The sequence below is a fragment of the Anomaloglossus baeobatrachus genome, chromosome 2 (genome assembly GCF_048569485.1).
Source record: "Anomaloglossus baeobatrachus isolate aAnoBae1 chromosome 2, aAnoBae1.hap1, whole genome shotgun sequence".
In the NCBI taxonomy this organism is placed as follows: domain Eukaryota; kingdom Metazoa; phylum Chordata; class Amphibia; order Anura; family Aromobatidae; genus Anomaloglossus; species Anomaloglossus baeobatrachus.
The window spans coordinates 589,642,446-589,663,125 of record NC_134354.1 but is presented as its reverse complement, the minus strand read 5'-3'; the positions used below and the strand labels follow the sequence as shown (position 1 = coordinate 589,663,125).

The 20,680-nt window shown below is 49.3% G+C and overlaps 1 protein-coding gene across 1 annotated transcript in view; it reads left to right on the top strand.

The window, feature by feature from the left end:
• CLN5 (CLN5 lysosomal BMP synthase) overlaps positions 1-15,617 on the top strand; it is a 29,922-nt gene extending 14,305 nt beyond the window's left edge. Inside the window, exons 3-4 of the mRNA XM_075334368.1 lie at positions 11,919-12,144; positions 13,108-15,617. Coding sequence (XP_075190483.1) covers positions 11,919-12,144; positions 13,108-13,601 — 720 coding nt within the window. The 3' untranslated portion in view covers positions 13,602-15,617. The remainder of the gene's footprint in view (positions 1-11,918; positions 12,145-13,107) is intronic.
• The last annotated feature ends 5,063 nt before the right edge of the window (positions 15,618-20,680 follow it).

The following is a 20,680-nucleotide window of genomic DNA, read 5'->3' as shown; positions in this document are numbered from 1 at the left end:
CCAAACGTTTGGTCTGTACTGTATATACACACACACACACACACACACACACACAACATAAGATTGCCATCACCTCAGCTATACTGACCTGAAGAATCATATTACTAGGTCATTTTTACAGCACATTGAACACTGGAAACAGTTGTGACATTGTGGGATTTATGTTCACCATTTTACTTCACTTGGAATTTCTTCAGCACATTATGTGCTAAATTACATCCCGTAGAAAGGAGATGTGGGGAAAGGTGCACACAATAGGGTGACCCTATTTAGAGAGGAGAGAATAAAAAGAGAAAAGCTGCTGCTCGCCTAGGGGATTGCATGGTGCCCCTGTTTGAAATTCCTCCTGCTGCCGCTCGCGGCTGGGGGAGCCCCCAGGTAAAAACGCTCTGTATAAGGAATAAAAACAAATTAAAAATAGGCTGCGCCAATGGAAAACAGTCTCTTGCTGCAAGGAAGTTCAATGAAAGTTCCTCTATTAATGAGAACACAGTTGTATGCCATACCGGCATCTTTTGCAAGTCATAAAAATCTGACTGACTGAGTTTACAGGTACAGAGGCGTATTTAAAGTCTAAAATGGGCATGAAGTTACATGTGCACCTTACATTTGGAGGTGGTACAGAAATAAAAAAAAAAAAAAAAAACAATGGAAAACATGTTTATAAATTGGTGAAAAATGAAAGGTAAAGGAAAGTATTTGTAGAGGTAGTAAGTACAATATGCAAGAGGAATAAAAATATAAAAATAAATAAGAGTAAATGGTAAGAGAAATGTGCAGATTGAATGGGAGTCGAAAGAGAGAAGGGTAGTGGAAGAAAAGAGTAAAAAAAATGTCAGGTGTTGGAAAGGCTGGTTCTAGTCCCACGGTCAATAAAAGTAGGGAGTGTCAAAGGAAATCTGTGAGCGGAAGAAGTGACGTTTCGTCAAACGGAGCATTAGAATATGTGGAGGAGAATATGAACAATATAGGAGTTGGTAAAAAAAAAAAACAATATGACCTCTGTTTAGGGGAAAAGTAAAGGATAAAGACAATAGAAGCTGTGACGGGAAAAAACAAGAACTACTCTTGGAATATAGATTAGAAGACAAAAAGACTCATAAAAGACAAATAGTAAAATTACATGTAACATATATTGACTTTGGTATAAAAACAAAGGAAATATAGTTGCTACTAGAGTAGAGGAGCAAGGGTATATGATGGTAAAAAATATATAATAGTGATAAAACAATGTAATGGAATGTGAAAGTTGTTTTAAAAAAAAGCATAAAAAATATATGAACGTTTCTAACCACAGTAGGACGTTGAAATGCGTTCTCTGAATTGAAGAACCCTCAGTAATCTACCTTTTCCATCCTATTATCAAAGTGCTTGTATTCCCTATATGACTAAAGGCCGCTTTACACGCAGCAACATCGCTAAAGCGATGTCGTTGGGGGTCACGGAATTCATGACGCACATCCGGCCTCTTTAGCGATGTCTCTGCGTGTGACACCTACGTGCGATCAAAAATCGTCGCAAACACGTGCAAAATTGTTTATCGTTTACATGCTCCCCTATTCCCAATTATCGTTGCTGCAGCAGGTACGATGTTGTTCCTCGTTCCTGCGGCAGCACACATTGCTATGTGTGACACTGCAGAAACAAGGAACCTCACCTTACCTGCGGCCGCCAGCAATGAGGAAGGAAGGAGGTGGGCGGGATGTTATGTCCCGCTCATCTCCACCCCTCCGCTTCGATTGGGCGGCCGCTTAGTGACGTCGCTGTGACGCCGAACGAACCGCCCCCTTAGAAAGGAGGCGGTTCGCCGGTCACAGCAACATCGCTAGGCAGGTAAGTAGTGTGACTGGTCCGTGCGATTTTGTGCGCCACGGGCAGCGATTTGCCCGTGACGCACAAACGATGGGGGCGGGTATGCACGCTAGCGTGTAAAGTGGCCTTAAATTATGTTTTCATTCAAAGCTACAATATGTATTGCCGAAAAAAAAGAAGTCATACAGCTATGTCAATGAAGAAAAAAATAAAAGAAAATTGTGTTTTTTAATAGTAGTGAAGAGAAAAAAACAGAAGAGCAATATTGTAAAATCTCAGGTTAAACAGCAGGTTAAACGCCTGAAATCTAGATGTCACGACTTCATTATTGTTTCAGTAAAATTTCAATCATTAATGAGACCTGAGGAGTATTGGATTATCAGACATTCTGGGCTAGTATGAGGAAGGGTCTTACAGAAGTTGCATGTTATGGTAGTTTCCTGATTCATCATATCGGCTTCATCTTGTGGTTGTGAGGCTGAAGATTAGGATGCAGTATGCACTATGTGATCCGATGCTGGGCACAGCTGTTTCCGTCATTTCCCACTTCCCTTTTTAGTGGCTGGGCTACAATAGGACACACAATACTGCCATTCCCTCAGTAGGGCAGAGACCTCATATGTCAGGAACTCTGAGACTGGTCTGTATATACACCAGTAACACGTTCAATAATTTGCCCATAGACCATCATTGCCCATTGAGTGTACTCTTGGCGTATCTTTGGTCAGTATTGGTGGGCATACTTTTTCAACTCGTAATGAATAAACCTTAGTCTTCTGTGTTATTCAGTATACCGTATTTTTCAGATTATGAGATGCACTTTTTCTCTCAAAAATTTGTGAGGAAAGTGAGGGGTGCATCTTATAATCTGAATGTAGCTTACCGTGGTGGTGGTGGAGAGGGGTCGCAAGGGGCCGGGGGAATGCTGTGGTGGCTGTGCAGGGGTTGTGGTGGCTTGGCTGGTGCAGGGTTTGCGGAGGCTGGTGCTGGGACGGCTGTGCATTGGCAGCAGCTGCTGTGCAGTGTCTCCGGCTGCTGCAGCGGCTGTGCGGGGTCTGTATGTGGTTTCCGGCGGCTGGTCCTGGCACTGCAGGTCGGGTGGTGAGGATATTAAATAATGCTGCCCAGAGTCAGCGTGTGCGCAGTTGGAGCTCTCGGCTCAAGCTCTCATCTGCGCAGGCGCCACCTCCGGCACATTGATCTCCCTCCAGCGGACTTCAGGGGAAAATGGTGCCCGGAGGTGGCACTTGCGCAGATGAGATCTCAGCTTGCCATTGAGCCTAGAGCTCAATCTGTGCTGACTCCAGGCGCCATTTCTTTGAAGCCCTCACCATCCGCAGCCCAAGCCCTAGCACAGCTGCCCCAACACAGCTGCCCCAGTACGGAAGTACCAGCCTCCACCACAGCCCGAGCCTCAGTCTCTGCCGGAGCCTCAGCCTCCTCCCCAGCCTCCGCTGCAGCCCCAGCCTCCGCCGCTGCACCAGCATAGCTTTCTTCACCACCGCTACTGCCCCCTCCGCTAAGACACCACCGGATTACAAGATGGAACCCTTTTTTTTTTTTTTTTTTTTTTTATTTATTTCACCTTTTCTTGCTCTGAATTTGGGGAGCGTCTTATAATACGAAAAATACGGTAACTGGATTATACAGTATACTTTCTTATGCCATAGGATTGAATTATTTGCTGAACTAATACACCGAGCCTTGTGTGACCACAGCCTAAGTCATTCTTGGTGACTAATTTTGGAATACTTCTTTTTCAGTCTTGTGTCATAGCATTGTAGGTAAATAATGCATTTTTTGTGGTGAACATAAGAGCGCAGTTGTTGTGCTTCAATAGCAAAGAGCTGATGTATTATGGGTAAATTGAATAAGTGATTAGGAGCAATATTTCCTTTTAACAAGTTGCAATGAATTCAATTGTCACTGTCTTTCTAGAGAATATTAGACACTTTGTAATATATCAGAGAAATATTCTCGTTTCTCCACTTATGAGCCACTTCTTTCCCTTCCTCTGCCTTTTGAATTCACCATTCACTTTGTACAAAATGAACAGCTCAAATCTGCCTTGGTAAAAGCAAGATGCACTGACAGAAGTATCAGAATACAGCTGCCTGTTAAAGTTTATGGAGGAGTGAGGACTAGAGAGAGAAAAATGGGCTGAGATTCAGTTATGCTACTTGGTACTGCTATATAAAGTCCCCTACGCTGCTGCTCCTGAGGAAGCATCAGGCTAAGTTCATACGAGCATATAAAAAAATCATCTTGAGTTTCATCTAGAAAACTCAGATGATTTTTTTCTCGCTTGTCATTAGTGTGCCATTTGTTTTTTTTTTTTTATACAGTAGCAGTTATTAATTTATAAGACTTTCTTCGCCGCTCCATTGGGAGACCCAGACGATTGGGTGTATAGCACTGCCTCCGGAGGCCACACAAAGCATTACACTAAAAAGTGTAAGGCCCCTCCCCTTCTGGCTATACACCCCCAGTGGGATCACTGGCTCACCAGTTTTCTGCTTTGTGCGAAGGAGGTCAGACATCCACGCATAGCTCCACTGTTTAGTCAGCAGTAGCTGCTGACTCTATCGGATGGAAGAAAAGAGGGCCCAGATAGGGCCCCCAGCATGCTCCCTTCTCACCCCACTTGCGGTTTGTAAGGTTGAGGTACCCATTGCGGGTACGGAGGCTGGAGCCCACATGCTGCTTTCCTTCCCCATCCCCCTGAGGGGCTCTGTGGAAGTGGGATCTTACCGGCCCCCAAACCCTGAGGCCGAGCTCCATCCACAGACCCAGAGACCCTGCTGGAGGAGCTGAGTACAGTCAGGGACAAGGCCCTGCAACGTTCAGGTACTCTGTGTCCCCGCACAGACAGGCCACGCACACTCCAGGCTTGCTGGGTGTGCTAGTGCGCCGGGGGCACTAGCGCTGCGCGCTCGGGTTAGAGTCACTGCAGCTTAGCTGAGTGATTTTATGTCTTGGGAACTACCGCGCCGGCCGCTCCGGGAGCGGCGGCGCCGCTGGGACTTGTAGTGCGCCGGGGACTCGCGCTGCCCGCGCTTTTACGGCGGCAGCGCTCATAAATCTAGTCCCCGGCTTTTGCGGCCTAGCTCTGCTTCGTTCCCGCCCCCACCCTGTCAATCAGGGAAAGGGAGAGACGCTGTTCTATAGCCAGCGCCGAGGGCTGGAGTCTTATTTACATACTCCAGCCCTCTCACTGGGCACAGTGGGACGCAAGTTTCCCGCTCTTGGTCTCAACACGCCCATGGCCCGCCCCTCTCCACAGGACGCCGGCAGCCATTCCTGCATGCAGTCTGGCTGGAGAACGGACACAGGCTCTGGGGGACTCAGACAAGGGACTCTGGCGACCACACACCCGCGTTTATGCGGGCGGTAAGCTGCACATAAGTGCTGGCCCCACTAGTGCCACAGTGTTATTTGGTGCATTTTTTCCCTGTACCATATATATTTATATTGCACTATACAGTCGCTTCTTGGCTTATACCCTACATTGCTCTGAGGAGACAACAACATGTCATCCGCAAAACGCAAGGGTGCCAAGGCACAGGCGGTATGCACTGCTTGTGCCGCATGTGGGGCTAATCTACCGGCAGGTTCCAATGACCCCCATTGTGTGCAATGTTCCATCCCTGTGCCACTTCGGCAGCCAGAGTCTATGGTAGTAGTGGCCCAGGCAGAGACGCCTGTGAACCCTGCCCCGGTGACGGGGACAGAATTTGCAGTTTTTGCTGATAAGATGTCTGTGACTATGACAAAAATCCTGGAAACCTTGCAGTCCAGGCCAGTTTCTCAGACCATGGACACTACTGTGTCTATGCTCCCTGGTCCCCCTCAGTTGGAACTAATCCGTACTTCAAGGGGGTCCCAGGCATCACAGGCTGAAGACTCTGACTCTGATGACAGTCCCAGGCAGCCTAAGCGGGCTCGCTGGGAAAGACCCTCGACGTCATCACACTGGTCAGGGTCTCAGCGAGACGAGGCTCTGTATGAGGAAACAGAGGTGGGTGATCAGGAATCTAATCCTGACACCGCTCTCAATCTAGATACCCCTGATGGTGACGCTATGGTAAATGACCTTATAGCGGCCATCAATAGACTGTTGGATATTTCTCCCCCAGCCCCTTCAGCAGAGGAGGCAGCTGCACAGCAGGAGAAGTTCCATTTCCGGTATCCTAAGCGTAAATTGAGTACTTTTCTGGACCACTCTGACTTCAGAGAATCAGTCCAGAAACATCATGCTTATCCAGATAAGCGTTTCTCCAAACGTCTTAAGGATACACGTTATCCCTTTCCCCCTGACGTGGTCAAACGCTGGACCCAGTGTCCAAAGGTGGACCCCCCAATCTCCAGGCTTGCGGCTAGATCCATAGTTGCAGTGGAAGATGGGGCTTCACTTAAAGATGCCAATGACAGACAGATGGACCTTTGGTTAAAGTCTGTCTATGAAGCTATCGGCGCGTCGTTTGCTCCAGCATTCGCGGCCGTGTGGGCACTCCAAGCTATTTCAGCTGGCCTGGCACAGGTGGACTCTATCATACGTCCAGCAGTGCCGCGAGTAGCGTCCCTAACCTCGCAAATGTCTGCGTTTGCGACTTACGCTATCAACGCTGTCCTAGACTCTACGAGCCGTACCTCAATGGCGTCTGCCAACTCTGTCGTTTTGCGCAGAGCCTTGTGGTTAAAGGAATGGAAAGCAGATTCTGCTTCCAAGAAATGTTTAACCAGCTTGCCACTATCTGGAGACAGACTGTTTGGTGAGCAATTGGCTGAGATCATTAAACAGTCCAAGGGTAAGGACTCCTCCTTACCCCAGCCCAGATCGAGCAAACCTCAACAGAGGAAGTGGCAGTCGAGGTTTCGGTCCTTTCGAGGCTCCAGCAAGACCCAATTCTCCTCGTCCAAAGGGACTCAGAAGGAGCAAAGGAGCTCAGATTCCTGGCGGGCTCATTCACGCCCCAAGAAAGCAACCGGAGGAACCGCTTCCAAGGCGGCTGCCTCATGACTTTCGGCCTCATCCCTCCGCATCCTCGGTCGGTGGCAGGCTCTCCCGCTTTTGCGACATTTGGCTGCCACAGGTCAAAGACCGGTGGGTAGCAGACATTTTGTCTCACGGGTACAGGATAGAATTCAGTTCTCATCCTCCGCCTCGGTTCTTCAGAACCTCCCCACATCCCGACCGAGCAAATGCCCTTCTGCAGGCGGTGTGCTCACTAAGAGCAGAAGGAGTGGTGATCCCTGTTCCTCTGCAGGAACAAGGACAAGGTTTTTACTCCAATCTCTTCGTGGTTCCAAAAAAGGACGGCTCGTTCCGTCCTGTTCTGGACCTAAAGCTGCTCAACAAGCATGTGAACGCCAGGCGGTTCCGGATGGAATCCCTCCGCTCCGTCATTGCCTCAATGTCTCAAGGAGATTTCCTTGCATCAATAGACATCAAAGATGCTTATCTCCACGTGCCGATTGCTACAGAGCACCAACGTTTTTTACGTTTCGTGATAGGAGACGACCATCTCCAGTTCGTAGCTCTGCCATTTGGTCTGGCGACAGCCCCACGGGTTTTCACCAAGGTCATGGCGGCAGTGGTAGCAGTCTTGCATTCTCAGGGACATTCGGTGATTCCTTACTTAGACGATCTACTTGTCAAAGCACCCTCTCAAGAGGCATGCCAACACAGCCTGAATGTTGCGCTGGAGACTCTCCAGACTTTCGGGTGGATCATCAACTTTTCAAAGTCAAACCTGGCACCGACTCAATCACTAACGTATCTTGGCATGGAGTTTCATACTCTCTCAGCGATAGTGAAGCTTCCGCTGGACAAGCAGCGGTCACTACAGACAGGGGTGCAGTCTCTCCTTCAGGGTCAGTCGCACCCCTTAAGGCGCCTCATGCACTTCCTAGGGAAGATGGTGGCAGCAATGGAGGCAGTCCCGTTCGCGCAGTTTCATCTGCGCCCACTTCAATGGGACATTCTCCGCCAATGGGACGGGAAGACAACTTCCCTAGACAGGACAGTCTCCCTTTCTCAGATGACCAAGGACTCTCTGCAATGGTGGCTTCTTCCCACCTCATTATCACAGGGAAGATCATTCCTGCCCCCATCCTGGGCAGTGGTCACGACAGACGCGAGTCTGTCAGGGTGGGGAGCAGTTTTTCTCCACCACAGGGCTCAAGGGACGTGGACTCAGCAGGAGTCCACCCTTCAGATCAATGTTCTGGAAATCAGGGCAGTGTATCTTGCCCTATTAGCCTTCCAGCAGTGGCTGGAAGGAAAGCAGATCCGGATTCAGTCGGACAACTCCACAGCGGTGGCATACATCAACCACCAAGGAGGGACACGCAGTCGGCAAGCCTTCCAGGAAGTCAGGCGGATTCTGATGTGGGTGGAGGAAAGAGCATCCACCATATCCGCAGTTCACATCCCGGGCGTAGAAAACTGGGAAGCAGACTTCCTCAGTCGCCAGGGCATGGACGCAGGGGAATGGTCCCTTCACCCGGACGTGTTTCAGGAAATCTGCCGCCGCTGGGGGGTGCCGGACGTCGACTTAATGGCGTCTCGGCACAACAACAAGGTCCCGACCTTCATAGCGCGGTCTCGCGATCAAAGAGCTCTAGCGGCAGACGCCTTAGTGCAAGATTGGTCGCAGTTCCGGCTCCCTTATGTGTTTCCACCTCTGGCACTCTTGCCCAGAGTGTTACGCAAGATCAGATCCGATTGCGGCCGCGTCATACTCGTCGCCCCAGACTGGCCGAGGAGGTCGTGGTACCCGGATCTGTGGCATCTCACGGTCGGCCAACCGTGGGCACTACCAGACCGACCAGACTTACTGTCCCAAGGGCCGTTTTTCCATCGGAATTCTGCGGCCCTGAACCTGACTGTGTGGCCATTGAGTCCTGGATCCTAGCGTCTTCAGGATTATCCCAAGGGGTCGTTGCCACCATGAGACAGGCTAGGAAGCCCACGTCTGCTAAGATCTACCACAGAACGTGGAAGATATTCTTATCCTGGTGCTCTGCACAAGGAGTATCCCCCTGGCCATTCACGTTACCTGTCTTTCTTTCCTTCCTGCAATCTGGGTTGGAAAAGGGCTTGTCGCTCGGCTCCCTTAAAGGGCAAGTCTCGGCACTATCCGTGTTTTTTCAGAAGCGTCTAGCGCGACTGTCTAAGGTGCGCACGTTCCTGCAGGGGGTGTGTCATATCGTACCTCCGTACAGGAGGCCGTTAGATCCGTGGGATCTAAACAAGGTCCTTGTTGCTCTCCAGAAGCCGCCTTTCGAGCCCCTGAGGGATGTGTCACTTTCTCGACTCTCACAGAAAGTGGCATTTCTGGTAGCGGTCACGTCTCTTCGGAGAGTGTCTGAACTAGCAGCGCTGTCATCCAAAGCTCCCTTCCTGGTGTTCCACCAGGACAAGGTAGTGCTGCGCCCCATTCAGGAGTTTCTCCCTAAGGTAGTATCCTCTTTTCACCTTAATCAGGATATCTCCTTGCCTTCCTTTTATCCGCATGCAGTTCATCGGTATGAAAAGGATCTACATTTGTTGGATCTGGTGAGAGCACTCAGAATCTACATTTCCCGCACGGCGCCCCTGCGCCGCTCGGATGCGCTCTTTGTCCTTGTCGCTGGTAAGCGCAAAGGGTCGCAGGCTTCAAAAGCCACCCTGGCTCGATGGATCAAAGAACCAATTCTTGAAGCCTACCGTTCTGCTGGGCTTCCGGTTCCATCAGGGCTGAAGGCCCATTCTGCCAGAGCCGTGGGTGCGTCCTGGGCATTACGACACCAGGCTACGGCTCAACAGGTGTGCCAGGCAGCTACCTGGTCGAGTCTGCACACTTTCACCAAACATTATCAGGTGCATACCTATGCTTCGGCGGACGCCAGCCTAGGTAGAAGAGTCCTGCAGGCGGCAGTTGCCTCCCCGTAGGGGAGGGCTGTCTTTGCAGCTCTAACATGAGGTATTTCTTTACCCACCCAGGGACAGCTTTTGGACGTCCCAATCGTCTGGGTCTCCCAATGGAGCGCCGAAGAAGAAGGGAATTTTGTTACTTAGCGTAAATTCCTTTTCTTCTAGCTCCTATTGGGAGACCCAGCACCCGCCCTGTTGTCCTTCGGGATTTTTGGTTGTTTTTCGGGTACACATGTTGTTCATGTTGAACGGTTTTCAGTTCTCCGACGTTACTTCGGAGTGAATTTGTTTAAACCAGTTCTTGGCTTTCCTCCTTCTTGCTTTTGCACTAAAACTGGTGAGCCAGTGATCCCACTGGGGGTGTATAGCCAGAAGGGGAGGGGCCTTACACTTTTTAGTGTAATGCTTTGTGTGGCCTCCGGAGGCAGTGCTATACACCCAATCGTCTGGGTCTCCCAATAGGAGCTAGAAGAAAAGGAATTTACGGTAAGTAACAAAATTCCCTTCATTTACAGTTTCATATATTAAAGAATTGCAATGTATAAATAAAAAATGTATGTTAACCCCTTCACGACCAGCCGATTTTGCGCTTTCCAGGTTTTTTTCGCCATTCTTTTTCCAAAGAGGTGTAACTATTTTATTTTTCAGTCAATATGGTCATGTGAGGGCTCATTGTTTGTGGAACGAGCTGTACTTTGAAATTAAACAAGAGTTTTACCATATAGTGTACTGGAAAATGGCAAAAAAATTCCAAATGCGGAAAAATTGCCAAAAAAAAAGTGCGATAGCACTATTGTTTTTGAGATATCTTATTCACTGTGTTGACTATATGGTAAAACTGATGTGTTCATGTGATGCCTCAGGTCAGTGCAAGTTCGTAGACCCCAAACATAAACAGGTTTACTTTTATCTAAGGGCTTAAATAAAAATCTGAACTTTGACCGAAAAAAGTGACGCACGTTTTACACCATATTCCGGGACCCGTAGCGTTCTCAATTTTTGGGATCTATGGCCCAGTGATGGCTTATTTTTTTGCGTCTCAGGCTGATGTTTTTAACAGTACCACTTTTGCACAGACGCTACGTTTTGATTGCCTGTTATTGCATTTAGCACAAAACTTGTAGCGACCAAAAAAACATAATTTTGGCGTTTGGAATTTTTTTGCCGCTACGCCGTTTACCGATCAGATGAATTGATTTTATATTTTGATAGATCGGGCATTTCTGAACGCAGTGATACCAAATGTGTGTATATTTTTTAATTTTTTAACCCTTTAATTTTCAATGGAGCAAAAGGTGGGTGATTTGAACTTTTTAATTTTTTAAAACTCCTTTTCCTACTTTTTTTTTTTTATATTTTACTAGGTCACCTAGGGGTCTATAATGAACAGCTGTCTGATCGCTCTTCCATATCTGCTGATCGCAGCTACAGAGCTATGAACACCAGATATGCTCATTTCCTGTCTCACCCAGCTCTCGGCCGGGTGAAACAGTGAGTCATGTGAGCTACAGAAGTCATCACATGACACTGTGCTACTATGACAACCACCAGAAATCATGTGAACACGTCACGTGACTTTTGGTGTCGGGCGGTAAGTAAACGTTTACCGCTATCATGATTATAATGGAACTGTCACTTATTGACAGCGCCATTTAAGTTGTTAAATGGCACGGGCAAATAACGATTCCGCTCGTACCTAGCAGGCACACATGTCAGCTGTATAAATCAGCTGAGATGTGCGCCGATCTTCCTCTGCTGCTGGCAGCAGGAGATTAACACTATGACCGATAGGACGTAATTTTACCGCCTGCGGACGTTAAGGGGTTAAACTGTGGTTCCATATGACATACGATTTTTTTGCACACCTATAGACTTGAATGGGCGAGTCTTATCTGACACACTAGCGCATGTTGCAAAAAAATTTTCACATGCAGATTTGGTTAGTGAATAAAATCGCTCATCTGTACCACCCCATTGAATAACATTGGTCCTAGTGCTGTCCGTTTGCGGTCAGTTTTTTAAAGTGAGGTGGAGTTCCTAATGTCTCCTCGTGCTGTGCATGAGAGACATGAGAGCAGCTGTAATCCACCCACTTGCTCAGAGACAATTGTAAATTAGAGCTAGAGTCTGCAGGGGAAAGCAAATTTTCTGTATGAACTAACCTCTTTCTCTGATGTCTTTTGCTCAGAAAATAATGCATGACGCCATCGGTTTCCGGAGCACACTAACTGGCAGGAATTACACAGCAGAATGGTATGAACTCTTCCAGCTGGGTAACTGTACATTTCCGCACCTCCGGCCTGGCATATCAGAACCATTCTGGTGCAATCAGGGAGCAGCGTGTTTCTTTGATGGAATAGATGATCAGCACTGGAAAAGTAATGGGACTTTAGCTCCGGTAGCAACAATATCAGGTAACTAGAAAAACAAGGTTCCAGGTAGTTTGGTGATTAGGGACTAATCAGAAACATCTTTAGGCTGCTTTCACATCAGCGGTTTTTTGACGGCCGTAAAAAAAAACGTCAAACGCATGTGATCGGATCCTTGACAAATGCGTTGTCATTGCAATGCTTTTGTAACGGAGTCGCACTAAGATGTGTTTGTATGCGACATATACTGGATCCGTTGGTTTGCGGTTTTTCACCTTGTTTCAAAAACACTACTTGTAGCGTTTTTGAGCTGCGTCCAAATATTGCATGTCACTGAATCCTGACTGTACCACACGCAAACGCATGTGAACGGTGGTATGCTGATAGAAAGGATCCAGTTTGCTCTACTGAGCATGCCTAGAAAGCAGCCTGGCATAATCAATCTCTCTCTCTCGATCTCTCTCTCGATCTCTCTCTCTCGATCTCTCTCTCTCGATCTCTCTCTCTTGATCTCTCTCGATCTCTCTTTCTCGATCTCTCTCTCTCGATCTCTGTCTCTCGATCTCTCTCTCTCGATCTCTCTCTCTCTTGATCTCTCTCGATCTCTCTCTCTCTCGATCTCTCTCGATCTCTCTCTCTCGATCTCTCTCTCTCGATCTCGATCTCTCGATCTCGATCTCTCTCTCGATACTGTAGAATAACAGTTGCGTTTACATGCGTTCAACAATAAATAAGCAGGATCCAGTCATATGTGGTTTGCGTATGTGAAACCAGCCTTACATATTTCATATTGTAAAGACGTGTCTATAATCAGAGAAATCTGAATGTCTGGTGAAAGTGAGTGATTTTCATTCAACAATTTACTATGATTTGCCTTATAGCCGTCAAACCACCCCTATACAAGAAACAATGTCAATATAGTTTTACATTTTTAATTTTTTTTTCTGCTTTATATTCTCTAGGTCACATAAAAGTTAAAAAAGTTTGAATTAATCTGTTTCCTTTTAGGTTCCATCTTTAATCAGCTGGCAAAATGGATCCGGGAGGATAACAACACTGGCATTTATTATGAGACCTGGACTGTGCAGGAATCGCCGAGATCCAATTCATCTGTGTGGTTTGATTCATACGACTGCAGCAAGTTTGTGCTCCGCACTTATGAAAGGCTTGTACAGCTTGGTGCCACATTTAAGAGAAGTATACAGACAAACTACACCCGCTTATTCTTATTCAGCGGAGAACCTGTCTATCTAGGGAACGAAAGCTCAATCTTTGGCCCACAAGGAAATAAGTCATTGGCTTCTGATATTCAGAAATTTTACTACCCTTACAGACCCCATCAGTCATTTAAAGAACTTTTCCTGAGCATTCTGGATATTTATAGGAAGGTTGTTTTAGATAAAACATTTTATCTATATTATAATTTTGAATACTGGTATCTGCCTATGAAGCCGCCTTATGTTCAGATAACATATGAAGAAATTCCCCTCCCTTCCAGATAGCTTAGTAAGTCATAAATCGCATATCATTGGAGATGTGGACTGACCTTCCATGTGACATTAGTCCTTCTGTATGAAAGTCCTCTATTAACAACACACTGAAGGTAATGCATCCAAAGAACCATCGGAGAAAAGCGGAGTACATGTTCACAGCAGCTAATCAGGTTTCTGCTTTTATTTTTGCTCCTAAACATTTCATCCTATGTACACTGAAACTACCCAAGTAGAAGACCCTAAGGCCCTATGCGCACGCTGTGGATTTACCGTGGATTTTGCAGCAGATTTGCCGCGGCTTTGCTGCAGAAAATGTGTTTAACATTGCTGCAGTCATTCCCCAGCAAATCCTATGTTTTTAAAAAATGGTGTGCGCACACTGCGTTTTTTTTATACCCGTGGATTTACCCACGGACTTTCTGCTGCGGAATTAATGAGCATGTCACTTCTTTTCCGCAGGTACCTGCGTTTTTTGCCATAGATGATGGTAAAAATCCGCGGGGACCAACTTGCGGAAAATACGTGGCAAACCGCTGCAAAACTGCAGCAAAAACGCGGGTGCAGGATTCTTTCAGAGGGCCCGTTTTTTTCTTAAGAAAAAGGCACTTTCTAGTGCGCACAAAGCCTTAAAGGGCTGTGTTGCATACAGAGATAGTATTAGCAGACATTCTTCTCTGGGGCCATTACTTTTTTGCCTTGAATGATGTTGCCCAATCATAAGAAAGCAGCATCACAGAAGAGAAAAAAAGGCACCAAAATACCAGAAAAAAAAAAAGAAGAAAACACCCCCAGAGACAGTCAGAACAGGCTTTTCCACTGTAATATGGGGAAACTTGTTTCAAACCTTATCACACTAAAGGCCGCTTTACACGCTATGACATTGCTAAAGCGATGTCGTTGGGGTCATGGAATTTGTGACGCACATCCGGCCGCGTTATCGATGTCGTTGCGTGTGACACCTATGAGCGATTTTTAATCGTCGCAAAAACGTTAAAAATCTCTAATCGGTGACATGGGGTCCATTCCCAATTATCGTTGCTGCTGCAAGCACAATGTTCGTCGTTCCTGCGGCAGCACACATCGCTATGCGTGACACCGCAAGAACGAGGAACCTCACATTACCTGCGGCCGCCGGCAATGAGGAAGGAAGGAGGTGGGAGGGATGTTACGTCCCGCTCATCTCCACCCCTCCGCTTCTATTGGGCGGCCGCCTAGTGACGTCGCTGTGACGCCGAACGAACCACCCCCTTAGAAAGGAGGCGGTTTTCTGGTCACAGCAACGTCGCTAGGCAGGTAAGTAGTGTGACGGGTCCGGGTGATGTTGTGCGCCACGGGCAGCGATTTGCCCGTGTCACACACCCGATGGGGGCAGGTATGCACGCTAGTGATATCGGTAACGATATCACAACGTGTAAAGCGGCCTTTAGATCTCTTCATTCCCAGCCTGGGATAGATTCAGAGATTGTGTGTGACAAACGCTGCTATCGGGATCATCTTCATCACTGACACTGATCTCTACTGCAGCTCTCCTCCCCCAGCACTGTCATGTCATTACATTTTGAATGTGCTGGGAGAGGAAAGCTGCAGTGGAGAAAAGTGATGAAGATGATTATACAAAATGTTTATTTTGTATAATTTACTGAGATTTCCACAGTGTTGTATGTAAGATATTACATTGCAGATGTACTCCCAGCGCTTGTAATGACAGTAAGCTGTTGGATAAGGTCATCACAGTGAATCACAAATCACAGTGAAAAAGCCTGTTCTGACCTTCTTTGGGGGCATTTTCTGCTATTTTCCCTGGTATGTTGCTGCCCTTCTTCTGTGACACTGATGCCTTATGAAAGGGCATCATCATACAGGAAAAAAGTTAACATTAACACCCCCCAAGAGAAGAATGTCTGTTAATGCCACCTTGTTAAATGGGAAATTAGCCTATAAGGCGCCCTAAATTTTAGAAGTCAATATCTCTGAAGCAGAGATGATAAATAAAACAAAGAAAGCTACATTTCTTTGTCGCTCCATTGGAAGACCCAGACAATTGGGTGTATAGCTTCTGCCTCCGGAGGCCACACAAAGTATTACACTTTAAAAAGTGTAACCCCTCCCCTCTGCCTATACACCCTCCCGTGCATCACGGGCCCATCAGTTTTATGCTTTGTGTTGAAGGAGGCACACATTCACGCAAGCTCCACATTTTAGTCAGCAGCAGCTGCTGATTGTATCGGATGGAAGAAAAGAGGGCCCCCACGGGGCCCCCGGCATGCTCCCTTCTCACCCCACTAAGTCGGCGGTGCTGTCAAGGTTGAGGTACCCATTGCGGGTACAAAGGCTGGAGCCACATGCCGTTTTCCTTCCCCATCCCTTAGAGGCTCTGGGAGAAGTGGGATCCTAACCGGTCACCTTTCACTAGGACCGGGCTCCCTCCGCAGCCCCTGGGGGAATCTGACGGACAGGAGACTGGGTATCATCAGGGACAGGCCCTGCATCTAAAAGGTACTCTGTGTCCCCTTGGGGACGGCGCATGGAGCGCCTGTGTTACAGACGCTGCAGCGGCTGCTGTTTTTTCTCTGACGACCGGGACTACCGCGCCGACCGCGCCTGTTCGTCGGCCGCGTTATTAAATTTAGTCCCCGGCTTCTGCGGCCTAGTACCATAACTCCCGCCCCCGGGCCTGCCAGTCAGGGGTAAGGGCGGGACAGGTCGACTGGACGTCGGCAGTGAGGGCTGGAGCATACTTACGTGTTCTCCTCCCCCCTCACTGAACACTGTGGGGCACCAGATTCCCGCACTTTATTAGTCACCGCCCACGGCTCCCTCCTCCCCTGAGAACTCTGGCAGCCATTGTTACAATCACTTCTGCCGGTGGAGGATTTCAGAACGAGCTCTGCAGCTCTGGGAGGCCCAGGCGGGGAATCTGGTGGACACACAACCGCTTTGGGCGGTCGGTAAGCCACACCGGTTACCAGGTGCTGGCCCCCCTAGGTGCCGAAGTGTATATATATATATATATATATATATATATATATATATATATAGTATACATTTTCTCTGTTCGGCCGCATTATTTTGCTTTTGGCTATATACCCTCACTGATCACTCTAAGAGGAGACAACAGCATGTCGTCCGCAAAGAGCAAGGGTGCCAAGGCACAGGCTTATTTTGCAACCTGTACCTCTTGTGCGGCTATGTTACCTGCAGGTTCCACCTACCCTCACTGTGTGCAATGCTCGGCCCCTGTGGCACTCACTCAGCCGGAGCCTCGGGCACTGGTGGGACCCTCGGCTCAGGTAGAACCGCCGGCTTCCACTGTCCAGGTGGCAGGGACAGAGTTTGCAGTTTTGGCTGAGAAACTCTCTGAGTCGCTTTCACAGTCCATGGCTCAGTCTATGGACAAATGGTCTGCTAAGATACTAGAAGCCTTGCAGTCCAGATCGGTAACACAGGCCCAGGGCACTGTGAGTTCATCGCCCCCAGGCCCCTCTCGGTCGGCGCAGCAAAGTGCTCCTGGGGTGACACCTAGGTCCCACGGTGAGGACTCCGACACGGACCGCAGTCCCAGACCGGCTAAGCGGGCTCGCTGGGAACCTTCCCCGACTTCATCACGCTGTTCGGGGTCTCAGCATGAGGACTCTCTGGAGGATGAAGCGGAGGTCGCAGCTCAGGGCTCTGATCCTGACGTTGCTCTCAATCTAGATACACCTGAAGGGGACGCCATAGTAAATGACCTTATAGCGTCCATCAACCAGGTGCTAGATCTTTCTCCCCCAACTCCACCTATAGAGGAGTCGACTTCGCAGCAGGAGAAGCACCAGTTTAGGTTTCCCAAACGTACACGGAGTGCGTTTTTCGATCACTCTAACTTCAGAGATGCTGTCCAGAAGCACAGAGCATTTCCGGACAAGCGCTTTACTAAGCACCTTAATGACACACGTTACCCCTTCCCCCCTGACGTAGTTAAGGGTTGGGCTCAGTGTCCCAAGGTGGATCCTCCAGTCTCTAGACTGGCGGCTAGATCCGTAGTATCAGTGGCAGATGGTTCATCGCTCAAGGATGCCACTGACAGGCAAATAGAGCTCCTTAAATCCATCTATGAAGCCATAGGCGCGTCTTTTGCTCCGGCCTTTGCAGCCGTGTGGGCACTCCAAGCTATCTCAGCTTGTCTGTCTGAGATTAATGCGGTCACACGTACCTCTGCTCCGCAAGTTGTGTCTTTGACTTCTCAGGCGTCGGCCTTTTCGTCCTACGCCATGAACGCCGTCCTGGACTCTGCGAGCCGTACAGCGGTAGCATCCGCCAATTCGGTGGCAGTCCGCAGAAGTTCTTAACCGGTTTGCCATTTTCTGGCGACCGTTTGTTTGGCGAGCAATTGGACGAAATTATTAAACAATCCAAGGGAAAGGACTCGTCCTTACCCCAGTCCAAACCAAACAGACCTCAGCAACGAAAAATACAACCGAGGTTTCGGTCCTTTCGGCCCTCAGCCAGGTCCCATTCCTCCACGTCCAACAGGTCAGAGAAGGGCCAGAGGAACTCTTCTGCATGGCGGTCTAAGTCACGTCCTACGAAGACCGCAGGAGGAACCGCCTCCAAGGCGGCCTCCTCATGACTTTCGGCCTCCCCAAACCGCATCCTCGGTCGGTGGCAGGCTCTCCCGCTTTTGCGACGCCTGGTGGCCACATGTCCAAGACCGATGGGTGAGAGACATTCTGTCTCACGGTTACAGGATAGAGCTCAGTTCTCGTCCTCCGACTCGTTTCTTCAGAACATCTCCGCCCCCCGAGCGAGCCGATGCTCTTTTTCAGGCGGTGAACACTCTGAAGGCAGAAGGAGTTGTGATCCCCGTTCCCCTTCAAGAACGTGGTCGCGGTTTTTACTCCAACTTGTTCGTGGTGCCAAAAAAGGACGGATCATTCCGTCCCGTTCTGGACCTCAAACTGCTCAACAGACACGTGAGAACCAGACGGTTCCGGACGGAATCTCTCCGCTCTGTCATCGCCTCGATGTCCCAAGGAGACTTCCTAGCATCAATCGACATCAGGGATGCTTATCTCCATGTGCCGATTGCACCAGAGCATCAACGCTTCCTGCGTTTCGCCATCGGGGACGAACACCTTCAGTTCGTGGCACTGCCTTTCGGCCTGGCGACAGCCCCACGGGTCTTCACCAAGGTCATGGCAGCAGTGGTGGCGGTCCTACACTCTCAGGGCCACTCGGTGATCCCTTACTTAGACGATCTTCTAGTCAAGACACCCTCCCGGGTGGCATGTCAACACAGCCTGACCATTGCTCTGGAGACTCTCCAGAGGTTCGGGTGGATCATCAATTTCCCAAAGTCAAAATTGACACCGACCCAATCACTGACTTACCTCGGGATGGAGTTTCATACTCTCTCAGCGATAGTGAAGCTTCCGCTGGACAAACAGCGTTCACTGCAGACAGGGGTGCAATCTCTCCTTCGGGCCCAGTCACACCCCTTGAGGCGCCTCATGCACTTCCTAGGGAAGATGGTGGCAGCAATGGAGGCAGTTCCCTTTGCACAGTTTCATCTGCGTCCACTTCAATGGGACATTCTCCGCAAATGGGACAGGAGGTCGACGTCCCTAGACAGGAACGTCTCTCTTTCACTGGCAGCCAAAACCTCTCTTCAGTGGTGGCTTCTTCCCACTTCTTTGTCGAAGGGAAAATCCTTCCTGCCCCCATCCTGGGCTGTGGTCACGACGGACGCGAGTCTGTCAGGGTGGGGAGCGGTCTTCCTCCACCACAGGGCTCAGGGAACCTGGACTCCGACAGAGTCCTCCCTTCAGATCAATGTTCTGGAGATAAGGGCAGTGTATCTAGCACTAAAGGCGTTCCAGCGGTGGCTGGAGGGCAGGCAGATCCGAATACAGTCGGACAACGCCACGGCGGTCGCATACATCAACCACCAGGGCGGCACACGCAGTCGTCCAGCCTTCCAAGAAGTTCGGCGGATTCTGTTGTGGGCGGAAGCCACAGCCTCCACCATCTCCGCAGTTCACATCCCGGGCGTAGAAAACTGGGAAGCAGACTTTCTCAGTCGCCAGGGCATGGACGCAGGGGAATGGTCTCTTCACCCGGACGTGTTTCAAGAGATCTGTTGCCGCTGGGGAACGCCGGACGTCGATCTCATGGCGTCTCGGCACAACAACAAAGTCCCGGCATTCATGGCACGGTCTCAAGATCACAGAGCTCTGGCGGCGGACGCATTAGTTCAGGATTGGTCGCAGTTTCGACTGCCTTATGTATTTCCTCCTCTGGCACTGCTGCCCAGAGTGTTACGCAAGATCAGGTCCGACTGCCGCCGCGCCATCCTCGTCGCTCCAGACTGGCCGAGGAGGTCGTGGTACCCGGCTCTGTGGCACCTCACGGTGGGTCAACCGTGGGCACTCCCAGACCGTCCAGACTTGCTGTCTCAAGGGCCATTTTTCCATCTGAATTCTGCGGCCCTCAACCTGACTGTGTGGCCATTGAGTCGTGGCTCCTAGCGTCCTCAGGGTTATCTCAAGATGTCATTGCCACCATGAGACAGGCCAGGAAACCAACGTCCGCCAAGATCTATCACAGGGCTTGGAGGATCTTCTTATCCTGGTGCGCTGATCAGGGTTTTACCCCCTGGCCGTTTGCCTTACCCACTTTTCTTTCTTTCCTTCAATCCGGAATGGACAAGGGTTTGTCTCTCGGCTCTCTCAAGGGACAAGTATCGGCGCTTTCCGTGTTTTTTCAAAAGCGTCTAGCCAGGCTTCCGCAGGTCCGCACGTTCCTGCAGGGAGTTTGCCACATAGTCCCACCTTACAAGCGTCCGCTGGAACCCTGGGATCTTAACAGGGTGCTAACGGCTCTTCAGAAACCACCTTTCGAGCCGATGCGAGATGTCTCTCTATCACGCCTTTCGCAGAAGGTGGCCTTCCTAGTGGCAGTCACATCACTTCGGAGAGTGTCTGAGCTAGCAGCGCTGTCATGCAAAGCCCCCTTCCTGGTGTTTCACCAGGATAAGGTGGTTCTGCGTCCGGTCCCGGAATTTCTCCCTAAGGTGGTATCCCCTTTTCATCTCAATCAGGATATCTCCT